The 14,366-nt window shown below is 40.3% G+C and overlaps 1 protein-coding gene across 10 annotated transcripts in view; it reads left to right on the top strand.

The window, feature by feature from the left end:
* The window catches only part of kcnma1a (potassium large conductance calcium-activated channel, subfamily M, alpha member 1a), a 234,199-nt gene that overhangs the window by 166,815 nt on the left and 53,018 nt on the right, over positions 1–14,366 (top strand). For 9 of the 10 annotated variants that reach the window (XM_072436886.1, XM_072436883.1, XM_072436884.1 and 6 more), the window contains exons 6-9: positions 8,496–8,571; positions 9,840–9,915; positions 11,420–11,590; positions 13,489–13,580. In XM_072436886.1, coding sequence (XP_072292987.1) covers positions 8,496–8,571; positions 9,840–9,915; positions 11,420–11,590; positions 13,489–13,580 — 415 coding nt within the window. Of the gene's footprint in view, positions 1–8,495; positions 8,572–9,839; positions 9,916–11,419; positions 11,591–13,488; positions 13,581–13,669; positions 13,762–14,366 lie in introns of all 10 variants that reach the window. The other variant, XM_072436881.1, reaches the window with a different exon arrangement.

Here is a 14,366-nt window from a genome sequence, read left to right as displayed (position 1 = left end):
AAATACCCCCCCCTTTTTTATTATGTTCAGCGTCTTTGGGTCACTGAAAAGCGCTATATAAATAAAAGTTATTATTATTATTATTATTCCTTGTAATCAGCCATATTTGCTTGTGTTTTTATACCTGTCAATCACACCCATCTGAACTGGTAGAGATCTCCTTCTCTTCTTCTTTGTTTCGTTTATTGGCGACTGGCACTCATCACATCAGGTGCACTTACGCCACCTTCTGTAGTGGAGTATGAACCAGAGAGTTCTAGTTCCCACCAAAGAAAGAACTCGTGGAGAGAGAAAGTAAAACAGCGACACAAGATAGATCGTGCTGCTGCCTTTGAACACCATGTAAACCTGTTTCCTACATACATTATTCTTTCCTCTTTCCACAAGTGAAACCACAAGCTGTAACTCAGGCGCTCCGATGATATAAAGTTGACTAATAGAGGTTCTGACCCGTGTTCGGCGCTACAGTGAGACCTCCTACTCGGCACTAGACTTCCCTGTGCGCCGTATGCATTACAACTGCCTCGGCAAATTCGACATTGATTAAGAGCAAGGAGTGGATGTGTGGCTAATGTAAAAGGGCACGCAGAGTTCCTCCTCGGGAAAAAAAAAACGAGGAATTAATCTCCTTTAACCACTCCAACACTAGTGCGCTTACGGTCCCGGTGGAGCGTTTGGCGGTTTGAAAAATGCCAGCGCCTCCTTTGGGTTGTCAGTTAAAAAAAGGCTTGTCCTCAAATAGATCCACTGTTGAGTCGTGTGGAAACAGGACCACGCAAGAATTGTGATGCGTAGATCATTTAATGGGAAATAATTGATGAGGTGATGATTCAGTGCCGTGCAAAGACGTTTAGTGTTCTCGTATGGCAGAAAAAAGGTTGTGAGTTACATTATCGTGCAAGTATTTAATGTGTTTCCGTTATTATCTCGACCTAGTAACTATCTCTGGTTCATTGGTCTAGATATTAGAGCTGTAGTCGACTAAATTAAATTATTAGTCGACTAAAAACATGCAATTTTTTCGAGTCAGCTAATAGGGAGTGAGGTGTGGTGCGGGCAAAAGCTTTCAAAACTATGAAATATCTCTATGATCTGACCATAAAGCTGAGCTAAATTGCATTTATGAGACCCCAGACTCACGGGATTTCATGCAAAAATAATTATTTGTATAGAAACGTACTTGTAAACCAGGTATTTACAAGTATAAAGAGTAGAATCAACTCCCAATTTGCTCACAAATCTTTATAATCCCATCAAAGTAATTAGATGTACATAAAAAAAGTATGATATGTGGTTTTGGAGATATGCACAATTACAATCTATGTTAAAACAATTAAAAAGATAAATTGAGCAGAAATGTCTAGTGCAATCTTCCACACAATAGTATGAAGTGAGATTTCTGCCATTTTGTGGTGAATTTATGGTCCATTCACATTTATTGCAATACTTGAACTTCAAACAGGACATTTACAGAGACATTTTAGCCCATTCCTGATGCATTGTTAAAATACTGCCTGAATATTGTTATTTATGATGTGATATGCATTTTTTCCAATATCGATCACTGGTAGTTGTAAATGCCATCTATTTTCGCAGCATAACCTTGCACATTATTGGTCGCTAACTTAATACGTCGATGTGGATTACAGTTTAATTTACTTGAACATACATCACAAGATATAATCAATATTTATCCTGCAGTAAATAGTATAGTAATCATACAGAAACATTACTCAGCTGCATTCTCTCTAAATGTTGAACTGCTGCTGCCTCCTTGTGGTGAGCTCGGGTAGTGCTCATGTTAATCCTGATGTTTCCTCGCAATTTATGTCGATCCATTCACCATAAAGTCTTGTTCCTCTGTCGCCGCGGCATCCTCCGGGTATATTCACTGTCCTTCAAAGTCACACGTCCCCCTTTTCTACTTGTATTCACAGAAAATCAGACTTATTATAAAGAGGAGAGATCATAGAGATACTTCTGAAGCACTTACATATGTAGTTTTAAAGATTGTAACTCATTATCAGTGCATTCAAAGTGTCTGGAAAGGTTGATTATAGTGTAGAGGTCTAATATGTTACTCTAAACTCTTTTTAGCTGTGCCTTATGCAGCATTGTTTGTTTATTGACTTCACGAGTGTCATAATCGTACTGTCGCGAGGCTTTTTCCATCTCCATTCCTTCTTCCCAGCCTTGTGCCAGTAAAACTAGCTTCCAAATCGATGTATTTGATTTCGCGAGCGCGTTGATCCAGATGGCTCCCGCGCTGTTGAAGCAGTAGTGTTAAACCAGACACAGAGCAATCACGACATCTCTTATTTTCTAACGGATTGTTGACGGGCTGCACATGTTTACGATCAGTTCTAACTTTCATTTGGAGATTGTGATGACCTGTAAACGTGACGCTGACATCAGGGCCTCCTAAACTTTATACATTTGGACTATTATTATTGAACTATCCTGATGCAGGCTTGGTTTTTCCCTTTGTCGCTAATGAAGAGGGGGAAAGAGAGGGCATGAAGGCTGTTTCTGACCATCACCGGCTGTGTCCATGGGCTTTTGGACTGGCTGCTGGTGGGTGAGGACAGTAAATGTTCTCCAGACGTGGACCTATAATCGATAAATACTATTGATACAGTGAGGACGAGAGCAGTACGACAGGGATTCTGCTGCGGAGACAACGGAAAACTCAAATGTCCGGCTGTATGACTTGGAGGAAGCCATCAAGAGCCTTAAGTTGAGCGTTAGCAAGTTTAAAGTCAAAATGTATCAGAAGGAATGAGAGAAAAAGCCAGCACTGTTGACATCCCACTCAATTTCTAGAGCTATGTATTTGGGCCTCAAAACTCCTGCCATGGACACAATAAGTGGATACATTTGGCATCAGGAGAAACGGCCATTAAAAAAAACACACCAACGATCAAGGACTGGACTGACATAGAAACAGACATCAGACAAATGGGAAAAAAGGACATTCAGACACATTTAATTCCATTTAATTCTACCTTTTGGTGTTTTGTGAAGAAAGAAAAAGCCAGCACTGAGCGAGATGCGTCGAAAATCGAGGTGGAGAAGGTCAAAAAAGAACAAGCGGCTGAGAGGGGCTTGTTTACTACGGTCATCCGGAAATCCACTGCCAGAAAGAGGAATTGTCCAAAAGTCGATATCGCCAAACTTGAAACAAAACCGCACGACTAGGAAAAGGCCAAGCTTCAAGTCCTAGAAGAAAAGGACAACTTAAGAAAGTGCACAAAGGGAGAACATTCTAAATGAAACCGCTGGTGGAATGTTCTGACTTATGGTTAATCGATAATTATGATTATTTAGGTCACAATATAATCCTAAAAACTAAAAATGTATCATCTTTTTTTCATTAAATGTATAGAAAAGTGAACATTTTCAAACCAAATTAGGTATTTTTTTACTTCACTTGATTTAAATGTGATGATTCTAGATGCAAATTTAAGAGCGGTCACGTGTTAAAAAACAAGAAGGAAAGTTTTGGTCGTGATGTTAATATCACAAATAATCTATAAATCGTTTATTCCAACAATAATAGTGACGCTAAAAGTTGAAATCGTAACATTCATATCAGCGAATGATGAAAAACTGCAGAAAGAAATCAAAGATCGATCAGTATTTTCCACAGAATCACTCTCATCCTCTCAATTTCTGACTTTTGAATATATGAAAGTGAGTAAAATCCTCCCCAAGAGTTAAAATACTGACAGATATTGTAATTTTTTCCACATGTCCAACTCTACACACGTTATACAATCCAACAGCCATAACACCAGCGCTACATGTAACATCAAATGGTCTAATCCTGGCCCGTCCAAAGCCGCTCTTATCCCATGTGTAGATCCCCAGACGTTGATTGATAAAATGCAGCAGGAGAACGCCGTGCCAGGTCATGTGACGGGAGCGGGACCGTCCCAGTCGCTCCAGCGCCAACGAGGGACGACTATAGTGGGCGCTCAAGCTTAAGCTGCTGTTCTGAATGAGCATCTGGCTGCAGGACACGTGTGCGCAGTCAAGGGATTTTCTCCAGCGCACGTGCATCTGCGGCGTCCCATTCAGACTTCACAAAAAAAGATAAACAAGCATAAAAAATCAAACAAAACACAACCAGGGAAAGAAAAAACAGACAATCAAAAGACACCGTTCAGACTTGTAAACGTTTGAATAGGAAACATGTGTTTATTGTGTGGTTTTATTTACACTGTGTGTTACATCATGTCGTAACTACGGTGCATGGCAACAGAGTTATGAATGGATGTCAGGATTATCCAGTTAAAGAAGCAAATAACTAATAATGATTCCAATTTTAGAAGCAAAATCAAGTCATTTGAATTCTCTTTCTGTACTCCAAAAAAAGAACACCTAAATGTATAGTATTTTTTATCATAATAACTTTAACTTTGCATTAAGAAAGCAGGATTTCACTTCGTTATGCATCAATAATCATGAATAATTGTGACATCTCTAGTTGTGGATGATGTTTCTCTGACTATTGTGTTTTAAGAAAGAAAGAAAATGCAATTGTTCCCAGCATTAAGAGCTTTGATCGTTTAACAAGCAGTGATTTCATTCATTATTTTAGTATCTTGTACAGTGCTTTGAAAATGCCTCTGATATAATGATTATTTTCCGTTATAAGTGCTTTTGTCTTTTGGCCTGTACACTATTTTATTCTCAATAGTTCTGGAAAATGTATGTGAAGTTTGGCGGCCTCTAGTGGTGAGATACAGACTGCAATCAATGTTTTGCTTTATATTGAGTTATTATAGCAAAGCATGTATATAATCCTCACCATGCTTACCGTATAAGTTAGAGTTGGACACAATGATCACTTTATAGTAAATATAGTATGCATTGTAAAGTAAACAATCTTTACCAAAATGCAACCAAATTCAAACGTATTATTTGCATGTTTATTATTTTTCACAGATTTGGACAACATTTGACATTTCCTGAACCGTTTTTGAATTATCTTGAGCTTTATCAAAACTTGTATATGAGAAAGTATATAAAATGAGTATAACAAGACGAGTATATAAGAAAGTACTATAGAAAGTACAACATAGAAAGTACTCTTCTGGTATTGAAATCTGTATCAAGTATTGAGCCTGTTCTTTAGTATCAGAATCGTTTGAAATGTTAGTATTGTGACACTTAGTTAGCGCACTCGGGTTAGTGTCCTGGGCCTCTCTGTGGGGTGTTTGTGGTCCCACCTGGTCCAAAGTCTGTTAAATTGATAAAAGTTCCAAATTGAGTCCAAATGTGTATTTTATTTTGTTTATTATTTATTATTATTTATTTATTGTTTATTTATTATTCATTTTTTGTATGTCCATTTTCTTCCTGATGGCTTTATAAATATTTCAGGTTTTACTAAAAAAAATTGCATTTTTTCCCCAGTGAAGTTTATTGCGTTACTTCCTGGTTGGACATGAGCAGCAGTTCTAACATAGGTAGAGGTCATTCCTAAACTGTCACCTAGCAACCACATTGTTTGGACAAAATGATAATACCTAATAACACCTTTATTTTGTGAAACTGTGTGAATAAACTGTGTGAATTTGTGTCAGTCATGTGTAAATTGTCTGCGTTTTGAAATGTCGCATATTGATGACATCACAGAGGGATTAGGTTTTAGAATGCAGCTCTACTTCCTGTAATTTTCAACTTGTATTTTTAGATTTTTCTTCCCAAACTGAACCTTGACTGATGTAAAACTATGATAAGTACATACCACAAGCACTATCCCACCAAACTAAGTAATAAATAGAAAAACATGAAAACCTGTTTTATGCACTTTAACCGTAGCACTATTTTCAACTCAGAGCTTTTCATTTTCATTTTGCCCGACCTCCGACTGTCCAACAATCTCCCTCAGTATGTTTCACTTGTTGGACACGCTCCACTGCAAACAGCATACTTAGTTTTGAGACCGGATTATTATTTTTCTGGTCCTGCTTCAGTTTCATTTCAATTTTTCAATCCCTTTTTTAATCCCTCCACTAGTTTTTATGTTGTGCGTTTGAGTGAAAAGGGCTCATGGAAAAAGAGCTGACTGGGGACAGCAAGGTAAATCTGTTTGGGCTGTTCGGATTAGAGCCAGAGCAATTTAAAAAAGAAGAAGAGGAGAGAAATAGCTTGTATTTTAGAGTGGACATTTTAGTCGCTGACACATTCAGCAGAAGAGTGACAAGGCTTCAGACTGTCGTTACCAGAGCATTTTGGAGCGCCATCGAAGACTTTTTCTGCATATTTTTGGTTGGAAATAGTGGATATAACCGAAAATGATTCCACCCAAGTTGCTCATTTACCGCCGGACGGACAGCCAGCTCAACCTGGAACCCGCCAAAGAGTCTTGGAGGAGGAAGAAGTCTTGCTCTGATCTTTTCCAGAATGGCTACAGGATTAGGCAAAAGGAGCGAAGGCAAGAACGCCGCTGCGCCTCGCTGCTGGCCTGCATGCACGTCCTGAGCAACTGGGGTAAAGCAGGATGTCACACCTGTCCATCAATTCTCCAAAGAACCGACCGTATATTTAGATTTGACCAGTAAAAAACTGATCTAGAGTTGTTTTTGGTTCATTTCCACACTTTTGAGTATCTGTCCGTGTAATGAATCAACAGTTTAATGGGGATTCAGTCATTTTTAATCGTCAATCTTAAGTTTGAGTCTTTTTAATCGAGGACTTTGCAGCCACTCTTCTGTCAGTGAAGAGTAAAGAGCAGAGTTCTATATGACTCTGGATGTTTTTGTTGTGTTAAAGGACAAATATTCTGCATTACTTTTTGCATTACTTATTGTTATTGGCCTTTGAACATGCTCTTGAGTACGTATGGGGCAAAACAGATTGTACTTTATATATTTTTTTTAAAAAGCATCTAACACACAGTGGGTTTACATGCAAACAAAAAAAACAAATAGTTGCTTTAATCCGATACAATCAGACATCTTCGTGTGCATGTAAACACTTTACTCTGATAGAAATCTGCGTTCAAAATCTCCGATTGAAACACCCAGATTATGCGGTTGCGTAATCGCACTGAAACTAGACAAGGGTTGTGCGCATGCTCCACGGCCCACGCTGACCTATGACCCCGGAAACAAAACCAGACAAGGAAAAACCATGGGAAGAACACAACCGCCATGAACACCAGGGTTAGCGTGCACTTTATCTGCACAATAACTAACGCGGACATTACATAAGAGATGAACAAAACTATCCATCTTGCTGTTGTTCAAAAATGCGCATGATAGTTGTTTATATGTGACGCAAACGGTCAACCGGAATGGGGGGTTGTATTAGTCCGCTGAAACGACGCATATCGCCACCTAGTGTTAGGGGGACGACACGTTCTTGTCAGAAATTCGACTTTCTCATCTGCTTCGTCTGCATGTATAACTTGGACAAGAACAGAGCTTGTCCAAGACCTCAAAACCGAATGTTATAAAAAAAAGTTTTTTTTCGTTTGCATGTAAACACACTGACTGTCTCTTTAAAATTATGTATTTACTTATTCACTATCTGTAGTGTTCCCTCTACTGGCAGCAGAGGGTATTGCCATGGGGAAATAAACACAAGCTAGCTTTCCCCATGTGCAGTTGGCTGTAATGCTTAGAACGAGTGTGGTGATGATTTATGAACTTAAGGACAGCACTGGAGACTTTTGGATGAAATGTCACAAATGTGATGCTGAAACCGTTTTGTGAGGCTCAGAGGGAGACGACCTCGTAATCACAATTTATGAAACAAGTTTGATTGAAGCTAAGTACAACTCCATGTTTGTTTTTGATGAGGGAGCAATGATAAGCTTAAAATGTTCCGGGAATTGGTTTGAAAGCCGTTTTATTTGTTTTTAATAAGACAAAGTCAAATGGAATTGAAAAATTTAGATTTATCAATTGGAGGAAAATATATATCACCCAGCCCTAGTCCTGCACGTATCCTTCCCTCCGGCTCACCCCTTGCTATTACATCATGCTGTGGTAATCCATGAAGCCCCTCTGTGTTTTTAAAGTCCATACACCTTCAACAGACTCATTTTTGATTGTTCCTATATTTGGACATTTCTTTCGTAACTTGACTTGTTATTCATGCATTAATTTGCAGCACCGACGCCAAGATTTACAAAGCTTGTTTATGAAAAATATGAGCTGAATGCGTATAATTTTAGTGCATTCTATTGGTTTGAGAAGAAAGCGTGTGATGCTTCACACATGCAAACTGACATGGGCGAACACATGCAGCACGGGATCAGGGCTGTTATGTGAAAAGACAACGGGGCAGGTGTGGCTTTGTCTGATAATCCCGACACAAGCAAAAGTAGGCCGTGTTTATTTTCTCCTCCTGATGTCGAAATAAGCTGTGGACCAAAAAGCGTCTGGCAAAGTAGGGTCGCAATAAAAAAGCTGTTTGATTGTGATTCTAGTGTTGTTTCAAAGTAAATTTATTCTAGATGTTTCTTTGTGTGTTTTCAGGCTTGAGGTTCCTGAGAGCGCTGCGGTTGATACAGTTCTCCGAAATCTTACAGTTTTTGAATATCTTGAAAACGAGGTAAGTAAAAAAAAGGTATTGTATTTATCTTGATTTAAGTCCACAAATGCAGTATTTACAAGGGAATGATGATACAGGCCTGCAGTTTCCATCTGTCTGTTCATTTCTTGATATTTTCTGGACATAGCAAGTGCAGTTTATATGAAAACTAGAACAGGTATGAAAAGACAGCATGTACATACAGTTATGATGGCAGGTAAACTTTGAAATGGGAATATCTTGGTCACTTAAGCTCAGTTTCTGCTTCTGCACTGGGACATTTCACCATTTTTGCCGACAGCCCCTCATGCGGCGTCCACAGTGACCAAATGTCTGCATCGCTGTCAGGGAACTTTATTTTATTTTATTTAGAACTGTGTGGAGATGGCTCAGATTTGTACTGTCTGCAGCCGCTTGAACGCACAGACTATAAATACTGCCACTTTTTCTTTGTGTGGAATGTATAATCTAAGCTTTAATCATCAATCTCAGAAAGAACCATCGTTTTGTTAATAAAGCTGATGAAAAAGTGTTAAGTTAAATGAGTTTATTTATGTGAGACAGGGACAGTGCACAGTATCAGGAGAGATGCTTTGTACCAGGCCCTGGAGAGGCTGATGTCCCACTGAGGGGAGGAGCCTGTTGTACATGTTTCAGAGGGAGGGGAAGCCGGAGCACCCGGAGGAAGCCTACGCAGACACGGGAGGGAGAAGGGAGAAGATGCATTCTCCATCCCAGGACCTTCTTTCATATTGTTTTGTTTGTATCGTTTTCCTTGTAGCTGAGGAATTATTTGTTTTCATATTTCACTACAATTCCACTTAAATCACAGCCTAATGAAGTAGCAGACTCATTATTGTACATTTCATTTTAAAGAGTACTGCATAAAAAGATAGTAATTCAAATATATACTGAAATTCAGAATAAAAACAATTGAAAATATTTTTCTCAGGAAGAAAAATTCTAAGGGAGGAATTTGTCAGCATTTAAAATCCAAAATCTGATGACCCAAAGTGTAGCACTGTGTTTGTTCTAAATATGATGCTGACATGTTTTAAATATGACATTAGTGTAGTCTATGTTACATTATTCACAAACAGATCAGTCTGACCCTGTGTGACCAATGCACATGCTGCATTCTGTGAATGCTAACGCTAAGGTCATGGTTCTAGACGCGTCATTACTGACCACGTGGCAGTGGATTTGTGTCGTTACTTTTACTTCTATCTCTTAGTAATTACAAAGCTTTTGTAATTAATCTAATTAATTCTTCTGTCTTTTCTGTTCAGCAATTCCATCAAGCTGGTGAATCTGTGTTCCATCTTCATAAGCACATGGCTCACAGCGGCTGGCTTCATCCATTTGGTGAGTGGTCATGTGGTCATGTGGCCATGTGGTCTTGTGGTCATGTGGCCCTGTGGACATGTGGTCTTGTGGTCATGTCACCATGTGGTCATGGGGTCATGTGGTCATGTGGCCATGTGGTCTTATGGCCATGTGGTCATGTGGCCATGTGGTCATGGGGTCATGTGGCCATGTGGTCTTGTGGTCATGTGGTCGTGTGGTCATGTGGCCATGTGGTCTAGTGGCCATGTGGTCTTGTGGTCATGTGATCATGTGGCCATGTGGCCATGTGGTCTTGTGGCCATGTGGTCCTGTGGTCATGTGGCCATGTGGTCATCTGGTCGTGTGGTCATGTGGTCGTGTGGTCATGTGGTCTTGTGGTCATGTGGTCTTGTAGCCATGTGGTCATGCGGCCATGTGGCCATGTGGGACCTCATTTTGGCTTAACTTATTCTGAACTGAAAGGTCATCTGATTGGGCAGAAAGCGTCTGCAACTTTGTCTGCAACGGTGGTAAAAATAAAATGCTCAGTGTCGGTGCTGAAACAAAATTCACAATTTGAACTTTGCACAGCCGGAATGTTCTTTTGTCTTTCTCAAAAACCTGCACAGAATAAAACAGCCCCAGACTCAGCTCCGCTCACAGGGGTTTGAAGTGAACCAGTGGCACCTATTTATCTGCTTTGTTTTCCAAAACAGGATGTCCACCATCAATAAGTGACTTTCCATTAAAATGAGACAATATAGACACTCACAGTTTAAACAATCATTTAACAAAATAAAGACATCAATATATATTATTACTAGTCAAATCATAACTATTGTGTAATTAATGTGGATTATTTGAAAAAAATAGTAGTAGTAGTAGTAGTAGTAGTAGTAGTAGTACTAGTATCTTTAGGGCTGCACACCGTGGCAATATTGTTTTTTTCAATATTTTCTGTCCATATAACAGCTGTAAATAAGAGTGTCACCATTGTTATTAATATATAGTATAAGAGTTTTTTTTAATAAGAGTTTTATAACTCTTAAGAGTGTTATAAGTCTAAATCTAAATATGTTTTTTATGGTTTACTTCTGTGCCTACTTTGGGTTGCAACAGTCAAATTTCCCCATTGTGGGACAAATAAAGGCTTATCTTATCCTTGTGTCACACATACACCAAGACTCGAAGCTAAATGTGCATTTGTTGTACCAAAGGTCACGTTGGTCCAGCCCTTTGCCACATTCCTACATTTGAATATTGCCCCACGATATGTGCAGCTCCGTGCTTCACACAGGTGAAGTGTGGCATCTCCTCATTGGACGTTGGTTCCTCCAGACTGTAAACTCAGCTCATAGATAATATTTAAAAAATAACGCTTGTGCAGGTGACACTTGTTTACCACTAGATGGCAGCCATTGACCTTTGTCCAGAAGAAACGGCCTCTGACTACAAATAAAAACCACGCATCTGTCTGTTTCTTTTCTCTTAGCCGTGTACATTGTTATAAAACGTTATCTAAAATATGATCTCATGTGTATAGGTGGAAAACTCAGGGGATCCTTGGGAGAATTTCCAAAATTCCCAGTCTCTTTCCTATTGGGAATGTGTGTACCTGCTGATGGTAACGATGTCCACTGTGGGCTATGGGGACGTCTATGCAAAAACCACTTTGGGACGCCTCTTCATGGTCTTCTTCATCCTGGGCGGTTTGGTAAAAACACTTGTTTCTTAATGATTCCCTTTCCCTCCGCCCCTTCCCACACCCTGCCTGCCCCACCTGGAAAACTACAATCATCTGCTAAACTATTTCAACAGAAGTGTAATGTGATATAAATGTAGTGTAACTAGCATGGTTACTGTCATGTATTTCAGGACTGTAAATCTAGCTCCACGTACGATGACCCTCCTGTATGTTGTGTGTAATCTCTCCGAATGTGTCGGCCTTATTTATGTCTCAAAACATGACAACGCTATTGTCTTAAAATGTGGTTACTATTTTGTAGAAGCAGTTGCGGTTTCAGGACCTCCCTTCTCCCATGTCTCCTCCCAATTTTCCAACAAACACAGGAGCAGGCTGATGATGCTTAGGCCCCACCTGACTGTTACCATAGCGACGCAGCAGCTTTTCACCTTCTTTTCATCAATAGGTTGTGTTCAATTTTAAGTGACCGCTCAGTGTGAGATGGAGGGTGTGTTACTGTTCACAAGGCGCCATTCACTCTCCGTATTTGCTGGTGGTGAGACTTCTGAGAGCTACAGCCGTCCCAGGGGCTGACAGACTTAGATGTGGCGGCCAATCTGTGCCAACTGCCCCTCCAAGTGGAAAGTTTGGAAAAATGCTTTTACATGTGGTGCTAAACATCGAACAAAGTCTCCTGCCAATTTGAATTTCATCCATTTCCAGTGAAAAATACGCTGCTCCTACATTTGGATTGAATATTTATACAATATTTATAAATGTTTCCTTGTTTCTACCCAACACACACTGCCGTCTTGAGGGAGCACTGCTCTCTCCTGGTCAACGATGGTACTGCGCCCTCAGTTCAGTTAGTCGTTGGAGCTCAAAATATAAACATAAACCAGACCGATAAGTCCTCCAGACCAATAAACGTGAACACACCCTCAGTCAAGGCTTCTGTCCTGCCAAGGAGCAGTGACACATGCACTTAAACATATTTTTATTTTTACACCTTCTACCACAGAACTTTGCCCTGCCCTCCATCTCAGCTTTAAGCACCAGCCCCACATAATCCTTTACTTTGAGCAGTACATTTACCATGGTACTATTGTTTCTACATTCAGATGTCCTCGTTCACTGTGAGGCTGTGATGACCTCCAGCTGTGTGCATGTGTCCCGGGCTGTGGCCATAGTGATAAATGACGTGTTTCCCTGCGTGCTGAGACCTCTGGAAGTCTTTAGGCCTCCTCTGGCTGCTTCCTATCAGCAGCGCTTGAATAATGACTTCAGACTGGAGGGAATCTGAAGCCAGGGATCATATCAAAGTCACGTCATTTACCATTACCGCTGGAGATGCATAGGCACTCTTACCCAGCATGACTCAAGTGTGCTTTTATGAGAGGGGAAATGTATGGCTCTGCTGTACGTGTGGAGAATCAGTGGAAGCTAACAGCACTGTCAGTGGAGATTATGAAAAGTCCTCCCTGTGCTCATAGGCCATTAAAAGTGTGGTGGGATCACAGGCTCTGCGTCTGTGCAAAATGCATCCAGCTCATTTTCCAAGCCCAGCAAATGAGTCTTAATGTGTTTTGCAGCTGTGGAACATCAGGTCGGCCTATTCAAATCCACCTGCTCCAGGTTCTGTGTTTGTTGGACAAAACATGGCACTTAGGTTTGATTATTATTGGAGTGTAAATGGACTAAGATCTCGGGTGCAGCTGCAGATTGGAGATGTTAAGATTGTGTCACTTAACACTGGGGCTTAATAAATTCAGCACACCGCTCCCTCTTTGCTTTCTGTATGGCTGTCTCCTGACTCGCATACTAACAAAGCAAAGGGGCTTTTCTAAACCCGGGTTCTTGCGCCCGCCGCTGTGCAGCGAACTAGTCTCTTTTTTAGTCTCTTCTTCTGTCTCCTATCTTCTCCTTAGGCCATGTTTGCCAGCTACGTCCCTGAAATCATAGAGTTAATAGGAAACCGCAAGAAATATGGTGGTTCCTATAGTGCGGTTAATGGGAGAAAGTAAGTATCCAGACGGTTCTGCTGTTTTTATGTGTGCAGTAGAACCCTCTCTGCATGCCTTTTTCTTTCTTTCTGTTCCATGCATGTAGGCCATGTTTGCTCGCTACGTGCCAGAAATTGCTGCTCTCATCCTTAATCGGAAGAAATACGGAGGGAGTTATAACTCGACACGAGGCAGAAAGTAAGTTGAAATCCAGATAAGGTGTGGTTGTGTGACTCAGTGCCCCCCTGATAACGGGGTCTAATTACAAGAGAACCGTAAAGAGTTTGAACTCTGTGACGTCACACTGCGTGACTGGAGACCTCGGCCATTAGGACGCACATGCCCATGTCCGTGCTCTCATTCTGTCCATCTGCACCTCTGCTTCTCTCTCTTCTCCTCATCACCAGCTTTTACCTACACATTTGTCTTGTCTTTCATTGCCTTAACACCCTGTGCTGCGCTTTTATTGGAGATAAGAGCTTTCATGACTACCTTTCTCTTAAACAAATCCACTAAACTTAGATATATGTCATTATATATAGTGAAATACTAGTCATGAAACTTCTTCTATCCACTTTTAAAAACAAAGAGGCCTACAGTTTCAACTGCAATTACATCATTATTGGTGATGTTTTAATTCACCAATACCAATGACCATTGCAGGACCTTTTGCTTTCTTGTTTCTTTTGGCATGCCTTTGTTTTGCCTGACTTTAGCTTCTTTATTTTCCTTGTTAGCTGCGCTGCTAGCATGTTTCCTGGTGATCTGCAGGCTTTTTCATAGATGGTGGTCTCCATGGAAAA

The sequence above is a fragment of the Eucyclogobius newberryi genome, unplaced genomic scaffold, assembly GCF_026437365.1.
Source record: "Eucyclogobius newberryi isolate DKJ021-1_F unplaced genomic scaffold, fEucNew1.0.hap1 SCAF_8, whole genome shotgun sequence".
Lineage (NCBI taxonomy): Eukaryota > Metazoa > Chordata > Actinopteri > Gobiiformes > Gobiidae > Eucyclogobius > Eucyclogobius newberryi.
Note: the sequence above shows the minus strand (reverse complement) of the source record. Positions and strands in the feature narration are given on the sequence as shown.